Genomic DNA, 24,335 nt, shown 5'->3' with positions numbered 1-24,335 from the left:
TACAGTTGCTAAACACGTACACACCAATAAACCTAAATGAAGACCTCACGGTGAAAGGAACAATGCAATACTGGCAGGCAGACCACAATCTCGCTAATTCTACCTGATCAAATCTGTGCTGCGCACAGTAATTAATTTACCGGACCGCTAGACTACCCAAGACTATTATATATGACCACATAACTGTGGAAACATAATACATACTGAAGGTCCACGAACACCATTGGGTGGGATTTTTTTTTTTACTCTGGACTTTTGCTGGTTTTAAACAAAATATTTTGTTCTACTTCAGAATATTTGATGATGACCATGTGCCCTATTAAAAACACTCAGTTTCTCACTAGAAAAAATGATGAAATTTCATTTTTCATAAAGTTTTCTAACTAAAATGACATGGTACTTTCCCCTCATCACTTACAATTTAACTTAAAAAAAAAAATTAAAAATTTACATATGTTGCTTAATGAAGTTAGATTTTTACCTCTTTCATGTTCCTGGGAATCTACAATTTCAGCAATGTTCTAACATCCTACTTGTTTGAAGAGTTGCAGACTCAGATTCACCATTAATACCTCAAATGCCACTTACACTACACCATCTCTACATTAGCACCATCCCATTCTACAGCATGAACAAGATAAAAGTTTGATTTGAAACTCTTTAATTGCCGATGACTTAAGTCATTTTTGCTGTACCTGTTGCACGCTGAGTTACTGAAGCTCACCTGACAGGAGGTAACCTCACCATGAATCTAAACTCAGCCTCCTGTGTTGTTTTTTAACCATGTTCTTCTTTTAGAAGAAAACAAATACTAAAAAACCTGAGATTGAGGTAATGACATGATTTTATAGGTGCACCTTTCCAGAAAGACATTGGTGACAAACCATGTGGCCCTTCAGAGTAACAATCATCATATGCAGGCTCCTATCTCTGCATAACCCTAGAGAAGCTCTTCTTCAGAAGCGTTCTAAAGTGTCACAAACTCAAAGCACACAAATGCTCTGTGACCATTTTCCATGGCTAATTAATTTAATATTAATGCAGTTTATTCATAACATTCTTCTCCCAGCTAAGGACTGGTTTCTCACAAAAATTCCAAAATGATGCTGGCATAGATCTTTTAACGAATTCAGGACTTTGACCAACTTACTGTTTGTGAAACAAAGGGAGTAGGGGGAAAGAAAGTGGGAGAGGGAAAGATACCCACTAATGTATTTGCAAAGGGGAGGAGAAAGGCTTTTACTGGAGTAACCTTGTGACGAACAAAGAATCAGGAAGTAGCAAGACAAAGATATCTGTGAAAGTCAAATCAAAGACATTTCAGATCACTGTGCTGCTCAGGAAAATGGCAGTTGCGTACACACTGCTGGTGTTATTCTTAGCAGTTTTTCTTGCCGGATTTATACTGTTGGTCATGGGGGCAATTAATTTTGATTTCTCCAACTCAGAAATTCCTCCTGGAGTGAATCAGCCTGTAAAGCTCCGAATCATTCATGTAATTTTAATAAGCAGAGCTGTGGTGGTAAGTTAACCGGGTGTGATTTCTGCGGGAAGAACGGTGAACCTGTAGACTGTAAACTTAATGCAATGCTAGAACCCTGCGTGGAATTCATTTTCAGAGAGCAGAGCAGGGCACAGCTATCATGTTGCAGGTTGTATTTAGAAGGCTCAGTTTTGCTAAAGAAACCTTTACCAGATTTTTTTACACTACACTGCGTTATTACAGTCCTGCCTAGCTCGAACATTAGGCAGTACATAAACGCTGCCTAACACAAGCATTTGAAAGTCTGACTGTGCTTCTGCAATGAATTGTGCTGCCTATCAATAATTTGATTAAGAACACTTATACATGGTGGATCACTTATATTTCCATTCTAGGTTCAGAATATATCAGATGTCTTTGGGCCATGCTTTCAAGCTTTTCTTGGACTTGGGGATGAGGAGTTACGTATTTCTTTTGAAGATAAAATTAGACGCTGAACACTTCAGAATTGGTTTTTGAGAAGGAGCAGTTTTTGTCACAAAAGTCACAAAATTAGCTAACGTTGTCCAAGAGGAGCGGAAGGGACTCCGTCTCCCCTGAACACGTATTTATAACCCCTGCAGCAACTAAGCAGGCTTATCTGGTGGGAATGAGGGGTTCTGGCCGGCCCAGCTTCTTCAGTAAAAGAGTGGGAAGCTAACCAGTTCACAAGAGTTGAAGCTCTTACTGGACCTCAACTTCTGGTGATCTCTGCTGACACAGCATCTCACTGAATCAGGAGTATTTCCATGTAGTGACAAGACTTATAGATGCTGTGAAGACAGAAAGTGTTAGAAATACATGCGATAGCAGAAGTTGTGCATATATTTAATAAATTACTTGAACACCTCCAAGAGGGACAGTTTAAAATTAAATAAAATTTAAAAAATATTTCTCTGTCAGAAATAGTCTGGATTATAGTGGACTAGAGTAAAGAATTCTAAACATATGTTCTCATGCTTTGGCTGCATGCAAGTTGTAATTAGAAAAAGATTACTTCACTTAAGCAGCTGGAAAAGCCAGTCTCCTTTATCATCTACCTATCGCCCATTACTGCCGTAAACCAGAATGGTATACTGCAATGTAAACAACACAGGATGAAAGAAACCAGACAAGCTGTATGTAAAGGTGAGACCATTCTTTGTAGTTGTTCCACTTCTGCTTAGAAAATAGCAAATACAAAAGAATAAATCATTTTATCATGTTTGCATACAATCAGAGACACTGAGACTAGTTTCCATAACAAACTTAAATCAGCATGTTGCAAAATGTGTTAGTTTCTTCAGCCTCAAAATCATTATAAAGAGCTGGAGTCGCTACAGAAAAGGTCTTTTATAGGTAAATATATTGAGAGTCATAACACTGTACTGACAAGCCATACAAATGTGGCAGTCTAATAAGAAATGTTCATAACAAAATACTGAATATTAACAGCTTGATCCAAACCTTTGTAAGGACTGAAATACCGGTTTGGCATGACTAAAAAATGTATTTCAAAACACAGGTCATGCCTTTTTTTATTATTTTTGCAAAATTGTGTTGGACCAACAGCTCTCACTTGTATTCTTTTCATCTTCTGGTGCCTGGCATGAATATCACTACGGCATACAGAATGAACGGAAGTTTAGGCATACTAAATATCTCAGGATCTTCTTGCCAGTGCACTGCACACATCAGTGAAGACTTCTGAGCTGAATCAAAAAGCAATTATCAAATGTATCTTCAAGGCAGTCCACTCTACTTTGGGCAAGTGTCCATATCATGAAAATCAGCACCAGAACGATCACATTTTGCTACATTTTCACCTCTTCTCAGGGGCAAGGACAGAATAACCAGTGACAACCAAACTCATTTTCAATGTTAGGTAAAGGACCCGCTGAGAGAGCAAAGGGATATATTTCACCAGTCTTTGTTAATGCTGCATTGTTTTGGGATTATATTCTTTGGTGAACACTACTGTTCATGTGACCTCTCACAATGCTACTGTTACCTGTTCAGTTGTACTATACCTGTACAGCTACTCAAATATTTTATGATCACCCTAAAATATACGACTTGGACATCATGAAGATACAGTTCCTTTACTTTGGAAAATACAGAATCTCTTGAGTGCGCTCCCTATTCTCTTTGCCTTTGAACAGGGAAGGATTTTGGAAAATATCGGCATCTGCAGTCAGGTTAGCTTTGTGCGGTACATCCAAGGTATAAAGACTCTAGGAGCGGATGCGAAGCTCTTCATCAAGGACCTGTGGTTTGAGAAAGTGCCCGTAAGGATTTATCATCCTAAGGTTCCATCTGCCAGCCAAAGGAGAGGAGTTATGTTTTTCCATGGAGGAGGATGGGTATCTGGAAGTCTTGGTAAGATATCTAACAGAAAAAACACTACAGTTTAGTTAAAGAAGTATCTACTTCATAAATGGTAAAGCTGACTGTCACTTGATCTGTAGCAGTTATAAAGTTTGAGTCTAACCACCGATGCACTCTCCTAAGTCTCACTGTCAGGAGAAAGCATCTGCTGGGCATTATGTGATTTTTCTTAATGACAAGGACAAGGAGATATGAGGTGAAAAAAAAACAGTAAGCAAATACTGAAATAGGAAGATGAGGTGGTACAAAAGATCTGAGGAGCTATGTAGGAAGGAGCAGAGAAAAGTAGACGGCATTTTCTGCTTGCAATTCTTTGACTTACGCAATAGACAACATCAGTACTCTGGCAAAAAACCCCAAACGAAACCAAAATAAACCCAAACCCCACTAAATGCTTTTCTTTCAGAGACCCATGAAAAGCTATGCCGCTCCATTGCCAGAGAAAGTGAGTCAGTGGTTGTATCTGTTGGGTGAGTCTTTCCTCATGCTGTTTTTTAGAGATTGTTCCCCATAATGTAAACATCACCTTATAGCTTCCCTGATCATAGCAGCAGCGAAATGCTTCTGTGGTACTTGTCAAGCAAGTTATTTACGAATTCATTCTGCTCTTATCTGGAGTCACTGAAGACTGACTCAGGATAAGTTTTCACTGTCTGACTACATCACATGTAATGCTTTGGGATATCTAGCTGGAAAATGAAGTTTTGAATCAATATTTTCAAATTCCAAACTCAAAATCGATAGTAAACAGATAGTAAGCCATATATTCTACTTAAGCCTTATTCAAGGAAACTGATCGATGCTCACAGAAGCACTATGTGAATGACAAGCTAATATCATCATCGATATACTGACATAACAATTTGGATTATAAGGATATAGTTGCACTATAACAAAGACATAAACCAGAAGTATTGTTGTTTGTATCTGGCCCACAGAAAGCTAAAGCATAAAATGGCTAAATGACTGTCAATAAAACCTAGATGTAGTTGGCAGCTGAGTACTCCTCTGTTGTTAAAGACCTGAGAAACGCCCTAAACACACGGTATCCTAACAAGTTAATCTGCAGCACCTAGTCCAACTAGTCACGGTTTATTTATGATCGACCTGTGGAGAGAGGGAAGATCCTGAGGTAACCAGGGCATTGCTGCTTGCAGAAATCAGTATATTCAGCAATACATTTAAAAATAGTATTTCCTTCTTGTACTTTTGTTGTCTCTTTTTGTGTATTAGGTATCGTTTAGCTCCTGAACACAAATACCCTGCTGCGTATGAAGACTGTCTTAATGCCACCATACACTTCATGAAGAATATCGAGCACTACGGGGTGGATCCTGCCCGTCTGATTATCTGCGGGGACAGTGCTGGGGGCAATCTAGCAGCTGCTGTTAGCCAGACCCTTGCAGGTAGATCAGACCTCCCCAGGCTGCGTGCTCAGGTCTTGATCTACCCAGGCCTTCAGGCCCTGGACTTCAATTTACCATCCTACCAGCAGAATCGGGGAGTCCCTCTCTTATTCCGAGAACGTGCCGCTTTCTATGTGTTACAGTACCTAAATGGGAACACATCAAATTTGGAAGAGGTCTTGGATGGCTCCCATATTCCTATAGATATTAAATTAAATTATAGGAAGTGGGTGAGTCCAGATAACATCCCTGAAAAATTCAAGGTCAGAGGCTACAAACCACATGTGCTACTTGACTGTACAACTGAAGTTTTTGAGACAATGAAAAGATTCTGTGAGCCCAACCTGTGCCCACTGTTAGCCGAAGATGCTATTGTTCAGCAGCTGCCCGAAACTTTCATCTTGACTTGCGAGTACGATGTGCTGAGGGACGACGGCTTGCTTTACAAGAAGAGACTGGAGGACAACGGTGTTCGAGTGACCTGGTACCACCTCGAGGATGGATTCCATGGAATCATAAATCCATTTAACAGTGATTGGTTGTCATTTTCATCCGGAAAAAGGGGTCTTCACAATATCATGAACTTTCTAAAAAGCTTATAGAAACAATTTGCTTTCCTTCTGTAAAAACTGACAACCTTTTGTGGTCTTCTATGCTTCTAAATCCCATATAAGAGGTTTAGATAGGACAGTTTATTAATGGGCAATCATGCCAGTATAACCACTGAAAAAGACATTTCAGGAATGCTATAAAAGTTTCTTTTAGTGCTGTCTGAAGTATGCATGTGCAGCCTGCCTATGGTAATGATCTATGTGGACCAGACACATGCTACTCACTCAGTAAATATTAAAGATGCAGTAAAATTTTAAATCAACATCTGGTCTGACCCATTTTATTCAATTCTGATCTAAGGTTTCATTCTTCCTAGAAGGCTGAGCGTGTTTTGGCAAAGGAGAGATACTGATACTACAATGCTACTGTGCAGTGCTTGTGATATATGCTACATGTAGCATCTGAATCTAAGATTCCCAGTCATTGACTTCCAGAGATTTCTATGGGCAGGTAACTGTTATTTTAGACCTGACAAAACAAAGTCAAAACTGCAACTGTCCCCAACAGAGATACTCTATTAAGAGCTTTGCATAAATTACAATGGAGGAAATGCCCTACGTGTTTTCCTGTTTATCAAACATACGCATATGCTGAAAAGCTTGTTCCTGTGCTTAAATACTCAAACAACAAAATAAGATTGATGCATTTATGTTTGTAGAGCACGCGTTAGCTTTTTTTTCCTCCTCATGTTAGCTCCCGTTTTCTTTTCTAAATGTCCTCGTTAAAACCATATATTCCAAATTACTCAAAGAATGTCTACAATACAGGAGGAAATATGTTGTGGCTGCAGATAAGATCCAAGAGACAATTTAACTTCCACATTAGTTGGCTCTCCTTGTAAAAAGCAACCCACCGTAAACTAGAACTTCATTCAGTAATTAATGGCTATCACTGAACAGTCATTCATATAATCTGCAATCCAAGAATGCCATGTAGAATATGAGGCCCTGTATCAGCCTCGCAATTAAAGTGAAGAATAAACAGGAAATTAAACACATTCTCCTTCGCCTCTTCTCAAATGTGATGCATGCTGGCACCTTGCACAACATTTCCAAGGACTTTAAAGTGTGCGGCACCTGAGAGATCTGTTGTAACTTGGACTGCTCTGAGGTTTACTGTTATCGGAAGAAAGACAAAATCAAAGATAGGTGTTAAGACACCTCACTTTTGGTTAGGTGAAATGGTGGGGTTTTATATACTGATAGTGATATTGCTGGTGATTTTTACTGCTTCATTCATACTAGCAATTATGAAAACAATTAGATCTGAGTATTCAAATTGCAGTATACCTCCTGGAGTGAACCATCCTGGAAAGCTTCGAATTGCCTTTGCTTCTATGATCTGTATATCTGCTATGGTGAGTTACTCTGCCATGATTTCTGACAGAAATGTGGTTTAGGTGTTACTTTTGTAAGGTTATATGTGTAAATACCAGAATCCTGCTGGCTGCATTAAGACTTAAATGAAGGCTCTCCTTTTTGGGGGGCTGACTTTAGAGGACCATTTTTGTAAAATCATTTCTGTTAGACCTCAGATAGTTTCAGCCAGGTTTTCCCTATTACACAGCGATGAAGCCAACACTAAGAGTCCAACCTTTATCAGCTGAGCTTCCCTAATTAGGTTTAAATTAATTATTTATAAAAAGTGAGATTACTTTTATTTCCATTTTAGCTAAGCACAGATGACGTTTTTAGGTCATTCTGGGGGCTTTCCAGTCACACTGATGGGAGGCCGGGTGCTTCTGAAGCACACAAAACCCGAGGCTCGTGGGAAACCTTGCAGGAATGACATCCTGACTGTAAGGCCTGAAGTGGTGGGAGACTGCTATGAAACCATAGGACTTGGTGATGCTGCGATAGAAACTCCTTTGTTTCTTCTCCCCTAAGACCTTTTGCCTGACAGAGCGTGAGTCGGACGCGTGGGCCTACCTGCTCAGGCGCACGCTGCCAAAGCGACCCCGCTCGCCCTGCGTAGCCTCGCAGGAAACCACCACGGCTCCATCTTCTCCTGTGCCAGCTTTCTGGTGAGGCCCAAACCGGAGTGGCCGCTAAAGCCAAGGGTAGAGGACAGCGGCTCTGGAGCAGGCTGAACCCCGCCAACACGAAGCCTGGGTGCCCCCTCAGGCCCCGCAGCGGCCGGGGAGGGCAGGCACAGGGCCTCCCTCACGGCAATCTGCCCCCGGGGAAGCCGCCCTCCGCCCAGCCGGACTCTCCTCCCTCTCTTCGAACAGGGGAAGATTTTGGAAAAGGTGGGGGTGTGCAGCCAGATCGCCTTCAACCGCTACATGCAGTCCGGGAGGAAGCTGAGGCCGGACCCGCAGCTCTCGCTGGAGGACGCGCGGTTCGACCGGGTGCCGGTGAGGGTCTACCGGCGCCGCGCGCCATCTGCCGGCCTGCGGGCGGGCGCCATCTTCTGCCACGGCGGCGGCTGGCTGTACTGCAACATCGGTAAGGCCGGCCGGCTCCTTCCCCCGCCGCTTCCCGCAGCGCAGCTGTGCCCTGCCGCTGTTACCTTCTGGAGGCGGGGCGGGGGGGAAATACTTCTGCCCCGAGGCCTGGCAGAAGGCCCGAGAGCTGGCTGAGCTTGCCCGGCATCTTCGGCCGGCTTAGTGCTGTCGGTGAACACCGCTGCCTGCCGTGAGGGGAGGCGGCGGGGCTGAGGGGAAGAGGGGCGAGGGGAGGGCACGGCCAGGGCGGGAAAAAGAGGCTTCCGCCTTCCTTGGCTGTTGCCTCTGGAAAGGGAGCAGGCAGCTAACAACGGCCCACCCTTCTGCAGATACCCATGAAAACATCTGCCGTTACATTGCCAGAGAAAATGACCTGGTGGTTGTGTCTGTTGGGTGAGTTATGGCACTACTACCCTATGGGACGCTTTTTGCTTCTTTTTACTGGGCCCCACGGTGTCGCGTGTCTTATGGGAACAGTCAGTAAACCATTTCCCCAAGATCCCAGATGTCAGACAGAATTTCAGGGGGACTATGTTAAACACACACACACGCCCCCCCCGCAATCTGCTAATGTAGGGAGAGTGCAGACCCCAAAGTAAGTTAGTGTATCTTGCAACACAGAGCTATTCTGGCACCACACAAAAAGAAGGAATGCTTTCCAGAAGAGTTTTCTTAAGTGTTGAGAACTGACTAATAAAAAACTTGGAAGGTGGTGATTCAGTGATCTGTTTAATTAGATGTAATCACCCTCTAAACTTCAAGGAGTTTTCTAACAGTAAGAATCAAATGCCAATGTATTCTAATACTAATAATACAGAAAAATACAACTCTCTTCCAGTTATTTAAATAATCAAAGAAAAATAAAATAATTATCAAGAGGAAACATCCTAAGGTGAGGTGCAGACTGATTAAATGACTTCATCCACAAGCCAGATGCAGTCTACATCAGAAGAGTAAAATGAACTTGTATCACTCAAGTTCTGATGGGTGCTGTCCTCGGTAGAAGATCCCAACTATGCCACATCCCTGCAACTTCCTCCTACTGGCTATCACTGATCTGTGATAACTTGGTCAAATACCTGTTTAGCAGATAATGACACCGGGTTTTCTTTGCTGAAGGAAAACTACTCCAAACAACACAGGAAAAGCAAGGTGCTGTAGGAAAGCTGTGCTTACGGTTATGACATTTCCTTCTCATACTTTTGTTGTCTCTTTTTGTGTATTAGGTATCGTTTAGCTCCTGAACACAAATACCCTGCTGCGTATGAAGACTGTCTTAATGCCACCATACACTTCATGAAGAATATCGAGCACTACGGGGTGGATCCTGCCCGTCTGATTATCTGCGGGGACAGTGCTGGGGGCAATCTAGCAGCTGCTGTTAGCCAGACCCTTGCAGGTAGATCAGACCTCCCCAGGCTGCGTGCTCAGGTCTTGATCTACCCAGGCCTTCAGGCCCTGGACTTCAATTTACCATCCTACCAGCAGAATCGGGGAGTCCCTCTCTTATTCCGAGAACGTGCCGCTTTCTTTGCTTTGCAGTACCTAAATGGGGATGCATTGCATGTGCAGGAGGTCTTGGAGGGCTCTCATATCCCTCCAGATATGAGGCTGAAGTACAGGAAGTGGGTGAGTCCAGATAACATCCCCGAAAAATTTAAGGTCAGAGGCTACAAACCACACAAGCCCCACGGATTCAAGGCTGAAGTTTTTGAGACAATGAAAAGATTCTGTGAGCCCAACCTGTGCCCACTGTTAGCCGAAGATGCTATTGTTCAGCAGCTGCCCGAAACTTTCATCTTGACTTGCGAGTACGATGTGCTGAGGGACGACGGCTTGCTTTACAAGAAGAGACTGGAGGACAACGGTGTTCGAGTGACCTGGTACCACCTCGAGGATGGATTCCATGGAATCATAAGCTTATTTGATCATCGCAGATTCTCGTTTTCATCTGGGAAAAGGGGATTGGACAGTGTTGTTAAATTCATAAAAGGCCTGTAAAATCAACTTTCCCTCTTTATGCTTCTACCACTAATGTCTCTGTTTAGGCTCCCAGACCTGAGGTAGTACTTGTCAGCAAAAATGTGATACCCTTTGATGCGGAAAATAACAATTTTGATATCATGAACGTCAAATACTGTCTGAACACTGGTCTTTGTCCTCATGAGACTACTGACAGCTCAGTCTTTATGGTTTTAGTATTTTCCACATGCTGTGTTTCAATCCCCTTTCTTTCAAATCAGCGTCTCATTGATTCCTTGTGTTTAATTACCAGATGTTTTACTTCTATGCAAATAATGTCTGTGGAATGATTTGGATTAAATAACTCCTGTGAATTACAGTGAGGATCTTTGTGATGTCCATTTGATAAGCTCCAAAGCATGACTTTATTTTGCTAAAATGTTCAAGTTAGGTATATAGTGAGCTGGAGGGGAGAGTTAGAGGAAAGCTCTGGAAAAACAGGCAGAGATCAAGGTCTTGGGGATGAGATTCAACATACATTCAGTGGGCACGGCACAGCCCCATCTGCAAAAGCAGCAGTACGAGGCCTGAGGTAACTGGGGACACTGCTGGAGGCCCGGTAAGGGCTGCTCTGATTTTGAAATAACCGTGGGTCTACAAACTCCTGTTTAATTTTAGGATGTCTCCACTAAGCTCACTGAAGCTCAGGGCAAGAGTTACTGACTGAGAGGGAACACTTATGTCAGGTTTTAGAAAGACAGTAAGGATCAGTGCACTGGGCTCTTGATCTGTGTATACTGGAAGGTTTAGCTTAAAGAGAGAGAAAATGCGAAACAAAAAGTTTTCGTGTTCCTTCAGAGAGTGGTTCTCCAGTAGGTTGGTTTTTTTTTTTTGTGATTTTCGTGATGTTTCTCCATGTTTTGAGTTTTCTTTACAGGGCAAGGCAGTATATTCCTTCACATGATGCTTCATTATACACTGCTGCTGAAGGAAAAACTGTAGTGGGCACACTCAAAATAGTTAAGACTGAGGAAATGAAAATCCTAAGGAAAAAAAAAAAATCCCAAGACTTGAGAAAATCAGGAATTTTCAGAAAAACAAACGCTGTCTTCCATTTAGATTTCACAGTGCAAGGGCAGCCCTTCCTGCGGGCTGCCGTTAGACGAAGGACCCCTAAATTTAAGGCCCAACGACACGCTCCGGGCGATGCGGAGACGGGTCCGTTGGGAGCGCAGGTGCCCTGCAACCCGCTGCCGCCGTCCCGCCCCCCCTCGGCGCGGCCGCGCCGGCCGCCCGGCACGATCGCGCCGAGCGCCTTCGCCCCGCGCCCTGATGCCGCCCGCCCAGGTCACGCACGGCCGCCTTGAACCGAGATGACACCGCGCCTCAAGCCGGCCGCGCGGCCTCCCCCCGGGGCTCGCCGCCCGCCCGCACCATGACCCCGGCGGCGGCTTTGCAGAACTGTCACAAACGGCCCGTGACGCCACCGGCCCGGGCCGCGGTCGCCGGGCGGAGGGGGGCGATCGGCCGCTGCCGGGCCCCGCCGCGGGCCGGGGAGCCCCGCGGGGCCGCCGCCGGGCCATGGCGCTGCTGCCCGCGCTGCTGCTGCTGCTCCTGCCCCTGGCGGCGCTGGCGGCGGCGCTGGCCGCGGTCCTCCTCGGCCTCCCCAGCTACGACATCCCGCCCGGGGTGAACCAGCCCGCCAAGCTGCGCCTGGTCCTGGCCGTCCTCCTGGGCACGGCGGCCCTGGTGAGTCGCGCCCCCGGCCCCGCCGCGCTTCTTGTTTCGGGGTGGGGTAGGGGGAGGTTTCCACCCGAGCCGGGGGGAGGAGGGGGGGCTCCAGGGTTTAGCAGGGCCGCCCCCCGCCGCAGCCGCCCGGGCCGGGTGACCCCCACCCCGCGGTGAGGGTGGGCAGCCGCCGCCCGCCTGCGGGTTGCGGGAGAGACCCGGCGGCGCGGGCAACCCCCGGGGCCCGCGGGCTGCGCTGGGGAGCGCAGCAGCAAAAAAAAAGGAGCCTGGATTGAGATCCGCACGGCCCTGCGGCCTCGTGTGATGCGTGCGGCTCGGCAGCGCGGGAGGGGGGCGCGGGGAGCACCCTCAGTCGGGGTGCTGCTCCTGTCAGGGGCAAAACGCGTTTCACGTTCAGCAGCAGCGTGCGGGGGCTCGTCAGACGATGGGGGCCGAATTCAGAGCGGAGCTGGTGTCCTCGCTGAGAACTGCCCTCAGCTCTCGGCGAAGTCACCTTGCCAGCAGGAAAGCTGCAGCCCCAAACTGCTCCTGCGACGGCTGACATTTATGGTACAAAATCCGGTTAGGGCTGCTTTACTTAATCCCTGGACTCCCTTGTAGAGCATTGCATAAACGGCATTAGAGCTCTCCTAAACTCTTCCTCGGTCACTTGCTCTATCTTTTAATTTTTTTAAATCTTCAAATTTCTCCTTCACTTCTTTAGCCACAACATCGCCTTTGCTATCACACAGACCATGTTGTCCTCTGCGCTGTTTCTTACACCATCCACATCCTCTTGAAATTTACTGACCAACCTACCCAGCTCTCCCGAATCCCACTAGCAGGTGACAACGAGAAAATGGATAAAGACTCTCACTGGGCATTTACCACTGGGATCTTGTTTAGTAACTGAACTGTAACTGTTTATTTGTTTGATTCCATTCATTCATTTGGTTCCCAGCTTCTAGTTTGTTCACTTATTACATCAGATTTATATTCTAATGTGCAAGATCATTGGGAAAGGAACCATCTTGATTTTGCACAGGAAATCTGCTCTGCAAATAAAAAGCAGTAACTGACTTGCACAACACAACTCATCACTTAAGATTTGCCAATTCACTGAGTCTAATTCAAGACCATAATTAGTTTATGCAATGAAGAACTATTAAAACTTTCGTTGCTGTTTCTATACAAAACATTTCATTGTTGTTACCAAGTGAAACAAGAATGAGCACAAAGGTGTGCAGGCCACACTGACAAAATGTGTGCTCCAAGACAGGCAGTTTGGATGTGGCCTGTGTAAAATCTCTGCTGTGATATTCAAATGACACCGGACTTGAGTAATGGAAGTAAGTTGTCTACAGCCTGTAGGATGTGAGAGCTTGGGAAAATTGTTTTTCTCAAATCAGAGCACTTTATTATTATCAGACAATGGGGGTCAAATTGCTGTATGTGAAACCTAGATTTTTCGCACTGATTCTTCAGACTCCAGCTGGTATAAGGCAGAACTTCTCCTTTATGGTAAAACTTAAAAGAAATACTCTTTTCTGACTCTATCCTGGGATCTCTCACTTTCTTAGAGCTGGGCGTTCCTACCAAGAAAACCAGCTGTGGAGTTACTTTTCCTCACTGTGTTCCACGGGTTTGTTAAAGCAAAAACCCAAGGACTAAACCAGCTGTTACAGTGATCTCTCCTATCAGTACTTAGTACACAGGAAGCCATTTAGAGAGTGTTTGGGAGAAGTTATTCTAACTTCTTGTGTTGTTACAGTTACACCTTCTTATAGTGTATTCATATTTTACAACATTACCACTTTTTTTTTTCTGTATAAGCTCTGTGTTTCTTTAGAATTTCCCTCAAATACAGTTCAATGTTAAGTATGATGCAGAGTTTTTACACCTTGGCTAACTCAAGCCTTTTAAAGAAGTCTTCATTTCTTTTAACAGGGAAGAATTTTGGAGAAGACTGGACTTTGCAGTCAAATCACTTTCGGCCGATACGTGCGACAGGGACGGAAACTAGGGGTGGATCCAAAGCTCTTTATCCGGGATCTGCAGTTCAACAAAGTACCCGTGCGGGTTTATCAGCCTAAAGCTACCTCTGAGGGGCGAAGGAGAGGTATCATCTTCTTTCATGGAGGAGGCTGGGTCTTTGGAAGTCTTGGTAAGATATTTGCTGGAGGATTTATGGTAATGTAGAAAGAACATGCTCATCTTTTTATAAAATCAAAATAAGAGGAGGTTTCAGCATGTGATTTGGGGGACAGACAAATACATGCCTTTTTGGGATGAACGTTCGCTAGCTGTCTCAAAGATTAGGGCAATAGCAAAGCACTAATGAAAATATTTCTTTTCCAGATACCTATGAAAAAGTATGCCGCTACATATCCAGAGAAAGTGAATCAGTAGTTGTATCTGTTCAGTAAGTGAACCCTACCCAGTTCTATTTGGAGATTATTGATGCTGTGGTGCTACAGCAGAGCTGCACTGGTTTTGGAGATGTTCTTTTTTTGTGGAGAGGTTTCGATAGAATTCAGTGAAGTTCACAGAGAGACAAATAGTCGTAACGGAGATTTCACAGCTCTTAACTGTTCACGCCCTGATAGACTTAGAGAAGACCCAAATGGAAATATCTCACACACTGAGAAAATCTATAAAAGCCAAGCAAAAACTTAGGTTAAAAATGTCTTCCTTGTGCTGAACATCTGAACATGTAATAAGATGCTCCAAACAATTGTGATTTACAGAAAAAGAGAGAATAATCACACTGTATTACTCCCATTTACACATAGGAAGCAGAGGCACAAAATTATTAAATTATCTTGTCAAGAACACACAGGGAGTTTTCAGCATGACTAAGAAATGTGCAAAGTCTCGGTCAGACTCTTAATCAGAAGACAATCCTACTTTACTGAGTCCTTGTGATTGAATACACAATTTACAACTTATCTGCAATCACTAACTGGGGAAAGCCTGCTTAGGAGGTATGAATGTCCTGATCTGGAGGAAAACCATCCCAAAATGACAGGGCTGGAAGACAGCAAAGGATACCATTTCCCGATTAACACTAATGACATGTCCTTCTCTTACACTTGTCTCTTTTGTTCACTAGGTATCGTTTAGCTCCTGAACACAAATACCCTGCTGCGTATGAAGACTGTCTTAATGCCACCATACACTTCATGAAGAATATCGAGCACTACGGGGTGGATCCTGCCAACGTGATCGTCTGCGGGGACAGTGCTGGGGGCAATCTAGCAGCTGCTGTTAGCCAGACCCTTGCAGGTAGATCAGACCTCCCCAGGCTGCGTGCTCAGGTCTTGATCTACCCAGGCCTTCAGGCCCTGGACTTCAATTTACCATCTTATCATCAAAATCGGGGAGTCCCTCTCTTATTCCGAGAACGTGCCGCTTTCTTTGCTTTGCAGTACCTAAATGGGGATGCATTGCATGTGCAGGAGGTCTTGGAGGGCTCTCATATTCCTCCAGATATGAGGCTGAAGTACAGGAAGTGGGTGAGTCCAGATAACATCCCCGAAAAATTTAAGGTCAGAGGTGTGAAGCCACTTAGGCCCACTGATTTTATAGCTGAAGTTTATGAGACAGTGAAAAGATTCTGTGAGCCCAACCTGTGCCCACTGTTAGCCGAAGATGCTATTGTTCACCAGCTGCCCGAGTCTTTCATCTTGACTTGCGAGTACGATGTGCTGAGGGACGACGGCTTGCTTTACAAGAAGAGACTGGAGGACAACGGTGTTCGAGTGACCTGGTACCACCTCGAGGATGGATTCCATGGAATCATAAGCCTCTATGATTATTGCGGTTTCTCGTTTCCATCTGGGAAAAGGGGATTGGACAGTGTTGTTAACTTCTTAAAAAGCTTATAGTAAACATCTTAGATTCCACGAGTCTGTTCATGCCTCAACCTAGGACTATATCTTTGTAGGATATTTAATATCAGATGATGGGTAGTCAATCAAGGGCAGCCATTAACAAGGATAAACAAGGCTCACCAGAACCTCATTCCAGCTGTTAGTTGGAACATGGAATATGCAGAGCTTATACAAGCTTGTACCATGCTGCAAGCCCTTATCTTTAGCTATGTCAATAAAGAAGAACATTCTTTTGAATGGACATCCTGGTTTGACCCACTTGTTTGAAATAAAATATGTCTGTCTGTGAAGAGAGACTGTGTGTTGCGCAGGCATGCGTGGTGTGTTGGTAGAGAGGAGTACGTCACTTCTGTCACAATGTTTTGAGATGTACTCTGTGCTCTGACTCCAAACTTCGGAGAAAAACCCAGCTGAGTTTAGTGGGTTAGGAGCCACCGTTTTGCTCAACAGTAAATATGATGCATCCTAGAATGTGGTTACTGGAACCAGAGTTACCATGGGGATAGCAAACACAGCTGGTTCTACGGTCACACGTCACCCGCGTTGCCCAGCACACAGGCAGGCAGACGGGGAGCCACTTTCTGCCTTAGTTTTAGCACTGGACTACGGAGTAATCTCACCCACGTAACTTGAAGGACAGTTCCAACAACCAGGGAGGGTAGTGCTGGTGAGACAAAGAAATATGATTGTGTCGCAGAAAGATGGACAGGATTGGTGGAAAATTGAACCCAAATACTCTACTAAAGTTCTCATTGGAAACTGGCTGGAAGAGAGGAAAAGGGTAAGCTCAGGAAAGAAGTGTGGGAGCGGGTCAGAACTGATGCTGGGGAGGTACTATTCTACTGCAATCGTAAGACAGATTCCAGGCTCATCTCAGAAGAGCAATGGAAGGGAAAAGGATAAGCATCTTGCTTGGCCTACATGCATTCATTTTATGATCTGCCATTCTTCTGTCTAAGCCAGGACAGAAGCAATGCCTGAACGTGAGTTACATTGTGTGGTTCACACCTGACGTAACATTAGCCGATTAAAAATGCTATAGAACTTTTTATGGCAATCTCTTCAGACTGCTATACCACTTACATACCACAACAATATATACAATTTAATAATAAATACCAACATTATACGAGAGGCTTCATTAACCCTTCCATAAGTTAGTACTTATTATTACTTGTGTCAGAGGATCTTTCATAATTTGGATATTGGTTTCATTTGCTTGTATAAACAAGAGGATCTTTGCCCGCAGAGCTGCTCGGTGGATTGCATGCCTCACTTAAAGAGCTGAGCAAAATTTTATCATTAGACATTTATCAAAACACGCCAGTTAGGTTCAATCTTGGAGCTGTTAGGGCAAATCCTCCTGACTGTTATAATTACTTCCTTTAGATTTTTTTTTTTTTCCTGGAGCAAAATGCTAGACTTTATTGCAGAGACTGGCCCCTGCTGCAGCAGAAGTAGGAACAAAGGGACAAAAAAAAAAAAAAAGCTTCATTCATCCTTTTCAGATGCTAGTTCACATGGCAGATGAAAGTATTTAACACTGAACCATGAATAATTTTTCAAGGCCTGTACAGTATCTTATCTTTACAGCAAGGAATCAGTCCAGAATTTTACAATGGCTAATTACAGCAGCTGACTTGGGCATCTGAGAAAAAGTACGTAGCACAGACTTCTTTCCAAAAAAGTGCTTTTTAAATGTGTCGATGAAGAAAGCAGCACTGGAATAGAGCTTCTGTAATGATCAGATTGCCATAGCTGTATGAGTGTTGTGTATCTCTCCAGTTTACAAAAGACACCTGGAAGCTCAGCAGCAGCATATACAGAACAGACTTCATTTGCTTCCCAGATCACAAACCAGACCCAACAATAAGGAGAACCATGATGGAAAAATATGAGGTAAGTAAAAGCAATTTCAAATGCAGGGCTGTGTGTGCGAACATTCCAAATAGCGATGAACTTTGACTAATACTTAAACAGTATTTTATCTCCTTAAACAACTATATGTGTAAAAGAAGGCACGGCAGCTCCGTGGCAAGTTTAGAGGATCCAGAGCCCCCTCGTATGTTTGATTAAAGTAGGATACCTTTCAGAGGTAGACAGATGGCACATTGCTTGGTACTCTCTGGTTGTTTCCCAGTCTGTGTCCTGGAGGGTGATCAGGGCACATGAAAATCAGTACGTTACTACCAGCTAGGACTGGTATTGTCTCTTCAGGACACTCCGTGGGCTGTAACATGAGCTTGCCAGTAAAAGAGGATTATTTTCATCAGTACACCTATGATTCATAGGAACGAACTGCACTTAAATGAGGCCCAGGTCTTTCACAATTCTTTTCGTACAAGTATCATCTGCTAGAATGTCCCTTCCTCCAAGGTGCTTCTCCACCCCCAAATATTATTATCATTCTCTCCTGCCAGACAGTTGGAAGGTAGCAGATGTAATGCTAGTGCACAATGAACCACTTAAGCAGCACAAGACAATCAGCTTTTCATTTGCAGGCTTCTTAAATGCATCTGCAAATCCGTGATGCATGTGTTGAAATCAGACTAATCAGATCTTATTATATACAGATGTAGTTGCTTAATTTAACTGGATGTTTACTGTACTTGAAATGCAAATTACCTTATTTTCAGGGAGTAAATGATAAGTAAAAGTAATAGAAGTACTGACAAAATTTTGTGCAGTACAGTCTGGCTCAAAAGCATGCTAAGCCACCTGAATGCTACGTACAAAGACAAATAACATGATTTTGTTTACATCTCATTTCAGGGCCTGCCAATGCAGCACTTCTTCACCCATCACAAGGAACCAAGAAGCCGAAATTTAGTATCGGAGTATGATGATAAATACAATAGACCCGGTTACAACCCTGTGCTGCCTCCCCTCCGCAGCTGGAACGGACGCAAGTTTGCCTGGATTCCTGAGAAATCAGATTTCCCCATTCTTGGTAGGTTTTGGCATTATTAATTCAGTCAGATAGAACATGGTGCGGGGGCCAATATATAGACTTAGAGCCAGGAACCTCCTTCTGGTTTAATTCTGAAAATGGATCTTGTGGTGACTTTTGGCCACTTTCGGCCACTTTCTTACCCAGCCAGTAGCTTATTTTTTGGATTGATAAAGGGGAAGTGTTATCCATACAACAATACTTAATCACCACAGGAAGCGGTGAAGGATAGTGTCAATGAACAGATTTGTTTCCCCTATGCAATAATGTCAGACACCAGCTGAAATCAAGGAGAGCTGCGAGATACAGCTAGCAGGAGAATTCATGGAGTATTATGATGTTTCTAAGTTTAAGTGACATATACAGCTCTGCTAACTTTTTTAATATCTACCAGAGAGACTATGAAGAATCATGATTCCTTACATTTACAACATTACAGCTGTCCTGTCGATATCTAACAGTGATTTTCCCTTCCAGCCAGAGGGTAGACATACATGCCCTGGGAACAAAAAGATCCGTTTCATCCTTAATCTGCTGTCAAAATAGTACAAATATTCCCTGTGACAACTATGGAGTAAGAACACCAGGACCAAAAATTTAATTCTATCATTTCTAACATTTAATCATTTCCTGTCTCAGAACCACCCACCAACTATGGCCTTCTCGAGCACCTGATGAAACAATGGCACAAGGAAGAGGCTGGACTGATGAACAGTGTCTACAGCGTTTCCTATGAAAGCCCACCGATCTCTGCTTTTGCTAAGCGTCAACTGAGACAAACAGCTAAAACTCATGACCTCGCTTCCAAACAGGGACGTTTTCCCCGAAACATCAGTAGAATCCTGGACTGTGAAGGGGGTCAGAAATATCTGCAAGCCATTGACCAACTGGCGAGAGAGAAAAGCAAGGGATGCCTCTGTGTAAACTGCTTAGGGTGATCTTAAGTACTACTTAATATAGCTTGTTGCTCATGTACGTAAGAGCGATCTGTTCCACGCAGACGCAATGAAAACTAGGTTATATAGGCGGAGGGCTGTCTACTCGTTAGAACAAGTTGCTGGATTACATTCTGACCTGCATATAGCTGGAAATATTTCAGAAGATATTAAATCACTGAAAACAAAATTTTCATCTGTTGGTTTCTAGTCAATGAATAGTTCAGTAAGAAAAAGAAAAAACTCATAACTGAGTGGGATTGAACCTGAAAGGACGTAAGTCTCTTAATTGCTTTGTCCTTAGTTGTTTTTTCATTTTTACACAGCTTGCTATACATTTCTTTGAAGAAAGAGTAGAAAAGAAACTGGTTTTCTTACATAATGTATCCAAAACATCCAAGACTAAAGTGAACATATGAAATGGCTGCATACCTAAGGACAAGGTGAACCAAGGTTTCTCCCAATGCAGCAAGCAAGCAGTCCTTGATTGCCCTTGGCTTTACATATGAATAACACTTAATGGCAGATAAGCCGCAAAGTGAACTACCTTAGCTGACCTTACATTACCAAACAGTAAACCTAGAAGAAATAGCTGTAGGTGGCCTTTATACTGCTGGATAGGCCACCCTGATACTTAACTCGGTTGAGAACGTCTGTGAACGACCTATGTAAAAACTGCTGTCAGAAGGCCAAATTGTGATTGCGCTGATGTGCAACTTCTGCATTTACATCACGGTTCGTCCAGAGGCGATATTTGCAAGGTTCAACTGCTATTGGTCTGAGGCTCAACAATAAACTTGCAGCAAATTAAAGGCTTAGATTAAATACACCTGGAATTAATTCAATGCATATTTATCTCTTCATCAGTTTTGCTCAAGATTAGCAATAATTATTTTCAGGGACAAGATAAAGCATATACCTTAGTCTTGGCATGGACAAGCCTCTGGCAATGGTCTTTACAGAGTTTTACCTCTGCAACGTTTTAGTCGTTGTGATTTAGGTTTGCTTTTTCAAGGTTGGATTTTCAGCTGAAGGGCACCGACGATCCAGACGTGTGTGTAGAGCAACAGTGGCACCTATTGGCAAAGTGATTCTTCGCTAATCTGTGAGATCCAAACACGTCTGCGGGAGAGGTACGCAGACCTTCAGCTGGTTGCATGAATCAGAAAACAGCATCGTTAATGAAATCTTTTAAAGATGCGAGAGCCCTGATAATTAGGTAAGCATTATATGGGGCTTTTTTGGCTTCAAAGCCCCAGGGAGATCAAAGGCAATTAAAAAAAAATTGAAAGCAAAATAGGTGAAAGTAGTCACTGAAACACAGCCAGCTATTAGTGCTGTGTTATAAAAAACATTCTCTTGAAAAAATATCTTTGAAATAATCCATAAAGAAAGCGTGCCTTACAATGGAATGAAAATTGGCAGATACAGAAATTCTTGTATCCACAAGGAAGTCCATCCAGATTAATTTTATTGCCGATACAACAATAAAAAGTGGTTTTTTCTGTTTGTTACCCGTGCCCTAATATTTCTAATGAAAATACCGATCAGGCATGCATCTTAATTGCACAACAAAGCCCATATAATATTTTGAGCACAGCTTAGAAAATTATACAGAGGTAGTCTTCATTTTGCACAACTCTTATCAGTTTGCTTAAAAATCTGGTCATCAATCATTCATAAATATGAAATATTTACAGTCAATGAAACTTTTATGGTTATTATCTACCGTGCTTCTAAACCCAAAGCTCATATATGGAAAGAAATGACCAGTGTGATGCACAGGGAATTACTGAGATGCACAAGCGCCACCTATGAAATTTGTATGAAAACATTAATTCCAAATCTGTAAGCTGACTGGGCAGGGCTCCCCAAGCACAGCTGTAATCTGCTCAACTATTCAGCCATTTACAAGTAAAATACACAACTACGACACCCAAAGGAACCAAAGCGAGCGTGCCAGCTAACTGGATGAAATGCATTTTGATAGAGAGCCTCTTAAATAGAAGACTGCACAACTCTACAACACATGTCAGTTGTGATTAATAATACCCGGTAGCAAAATATCTGCTTTGAACTGTTTGACTGATTAGCTGTTTTCACTCCAGCAATACTAAATACGCATCACAGATATCTAGCTAGCTTTTTGGTGACTCAAGCCTCAAGCTGAACTCATGACAGAAAGAATCCAGGCTTCTCCATCTCTTGATCTGAGTTCAGAGAAGGTGGAATCAAACACCAACCAGCCAGTAACAAAACCGTAATGAACGTCTCTCTCAAACACATTGCTCAAATACTCTACAAGACAAAATTTCAGACAGAGCAGCGCTGATAATCAAGATTCCCCCCCCCCCTTTTTTTTTTCCTACAAAAAGTAGCTGACCTAGATTTTTCCAGACAGAACCCCTCAAAACCATGCGGTCGAGCCAGTGCTGAAAGCAATGCTTCAAACACATGGCTACACCAAGAATACCTCATTTATATTTTCTTGCTGACCATTTTGATTAGGTCATAATCCTAGGTATGTCTGATTTATTGCCCATAGCTAGAGGTAAGCATATACACAATTTTTTCCAAGTACTATACTGCATTTGGCAGAAGTGCATTGAAGGAGGAATCGCAGATAAAAATGAAGGATACCTACAGCTATAGTTTATAGACACTAATTCTTGCTGAGACAAACGATGCTGCTTAATCAGTTACAATATTGCTGCGCAAGAGATTCTTTTAATGATAAATACTCTTGTTGTGTCTAACACAAATACCTTTCCCAACTCCCTTGGATCTTCAGAAATTACAAGGAATTTTATTCAAGAGAAAACCACTGAAACAGAGATCATTTTGCCTGTGTTCAAGAACAGGTAAAAACTGAAGCAATTAAGATGTTCACAGCTGCCATGGAAAAGGTGAGAAAACCTGAAATTTCATCATTAAAAAATTTGCAATAACTCAGAAATCCATTTACCAGTAAATAGAAAATGCAGCCGACTAATGAAAATGTACGACAGAAATGCTGGGTTACGCTGTGAAGATGTACACTTTTCAGAAAAAGGGGATATTGATGATGAAAATAGCATAACCTTACAAAGCAAAAAGATCAACTTGAAATACAGCCCTGGTGATAAAAACTCTTGAACTTGGAGACCTCTGAAATATGGATCCAGTTTGGAACTTAAAGACATTTCTATCAGAGAAGGAAATAGGTAATCTTTATTCTGGTACACTCTGACATTGTAAGGCATAATTCATTAATGTACAACAAGCACGTTGGGACTCCAGGGAATCATTTTAATATGCAAAGGACTACATTTTGCTGATGTGTCAGATTTATCCAAGCTTTTTTTGAGAAACCTTTTTTCAGTCTTATGGCCTTGTGGTCACTTGTGACAGTCTCTTCAATTTTCATGGAGCAAATAGATGTTTTGATACAACTCTCTGTTATGAAAACGTTCTAGACAGCCTTGATTGCATTAAATCAGCCTCATATTTGAACTTCTGTGACATTAAAAGACAAGGTGGTAGTGAGAATTGATGCACATCTCTCAAAGCAAGCATATTTCTTGCCTTGAAGGAGACTGATGTCAGCCTAGATGAGCTGCATAAACAAGAAGAGATTCTTTGGACTGAGAATCTCAGTCAGGGTTGGGACTCAGACAGGGAACACTGATTCTGTCTGGCAAGTTCTGCAATAATTGGGGACTGTGGAGGCCAGCTGTGAAGTGAGGGTGGTCATGGAGACTAAATGGTAGGGTTTCGGGGAGAAGAGAAACAGGCTGTTGACAAGAGGTTGCTCGCATGGTCAGGAGGCCTCTTTCAGAAAGTTATAAATATTACTTGGAAGGTCCTTAAAAAGAGCTATCCAAGTCAGTTAACTAGTAGAACAGCTTCACTGGTCTGAATTTGAGCACTACCTCACGGGGACACGATGGCTGCCAAGTCCTGTTCTCCAAGTCTGCACATGCCACCGCACTGATTTCTTTGAACGGTACCTTTAAGCACGTATAGCTCCTGGGACTGGGATTCAGACTGACCCGGCTCCTGTGAGAATATAAAAAAGCTTTCTTTGATGGCAGTTACACAAGGCACACACATCTGGCGAAAGCTGTGGTATATTTAAACATGTATTTCTCATATTGGTGATGAAACCACCAAGTTGCCATTAGTAACTAGCCTCATCCTCTTTTAATTTGTACTGTTTGTTGAATGGAGCTGAACTGATCAGCTCTAAAAAGGCACCATCTTAAAGCCATGCCGTTGATACTCTCTTTTTTCCCCTGACAGTCTAAGCAGTCTAAACAGATTTCATTCGCAACACACCTATAATGATAATCTTACCGCCATGTTGGGTTGTAACACTTCAGGAAAAAATTAATTTACTAGCTTTTAAAAACGATTCAGGTTTGGTCCTTTTTTTTCTGGACAGCATGGCTTTCCTCATGGAAATACTATTACACATCGGCAGGAACTACACCTCCCATCAAGATTTTCATCACACAAAGCAAATACTTAAAGTG

General features: G+C 43.1%; 4 protein-coding genes across 4 annotated transcripts; all 4 read left to right on the top strand.

Moving 5' to 3' along the window:
• The first annotated feature begins 1,345 nt into the window (after positions 1-1,345).
• On the top strand, positions 1,346-5,897 carry LOC104351178 (arylacetamide deacetylase-like 4). The gene is made up of 4 exons (XM_009957213.1): positions 1,346-1,522; positions 3,664-3,880; positions 4,296-4,359; positions 5,123-5,897. The coding sequence occupies exons 1-4, from the start codon at positions 1,346-1,348 to the stop codon at positions 5,895-5,897; spliced, it is 1,233 nt and encodes a 410-aa protein (XP_009955515.1).
• A 1,190-nt stretch (positions 5,898-7,087) lies between these two features.
• Positions 7,088-10,354, top strand: LOC104340513 (arylacetamide deacetylase-like 4). The gene is made up of 4 exons (XM_086476344.1): positions 7,088-7,264; positions 8,138-8,354; positions 8,683-8,746; positions 9,580-10,354. Exons 1-4 carry the CDS (start codon positions 7,088-7,090, stop codon positions 10,352-10,354), a joined length of 1,233 nt encoding a protein of 410 aa, XP_086332470.1.
• Positions 10,355-11,896: 1,542 nt separating this feature from the next.
• Positions 11,897-15,930, top strand: LOC104346996 (arylacetamide deacetylase-like 4). The gene is made up of 4 exons (XM_086476222.1): positions 11,897-12,064; positions 13,991-14,207; positions 14,402-14,465; positions 15,156-15,930. The coding sequence occupies exons 1-4, from the start codon at positions 11,897-11,899 to the stop codon at positions 15,928-15,930; spliced, it is 1,224 nt and encodes a 407-aa protein (XP_086332348.1).
• Positions 15,931-16,585: 655 nt separating this feature from the next.
• Positions 16,586-19,824, top strand: CFAP107 (cilia and flagella associated protein 107). Its single transcript, XM_009951919.2, has 4 exons — positions 16,586-16,717; positions 17,722-17,835; positions 18,709-18,886; positions 19,526-19,824. The coding sequence occupies exons 1-4, from the start codon at positions 16,619-16,621 to the stop codon at positions 19,822-19,824; spliced, it is 690 nt and encodes a 229-aa protein (XP_009950221.2). The 5' UTR covers positions 16,586-16,618.
• Positions 19,825-24,335: the final 4,511 nt, after the last annotated feature.

This window comes from Leptosomus discolor, chromosome 20 (assembly GCF_034619465.1).
Source record: "Leptosomus discolor isolate bLepDis1 chromosome 20, bLepDis1.hap2, whole genome shotgun sequence".
In the NCBI taxonomy this organism is placed as follows: Eukaryota; Metazoa; Chordata; class Aves; order Leptosomiformes; family Leptosomidae; genus Leptosomus; species Leptosomus discolor.
Note: the sequence above shows the minus strand (reverse complement) of the source record. Positions and strands in the feature narration are given on the sequence as shown.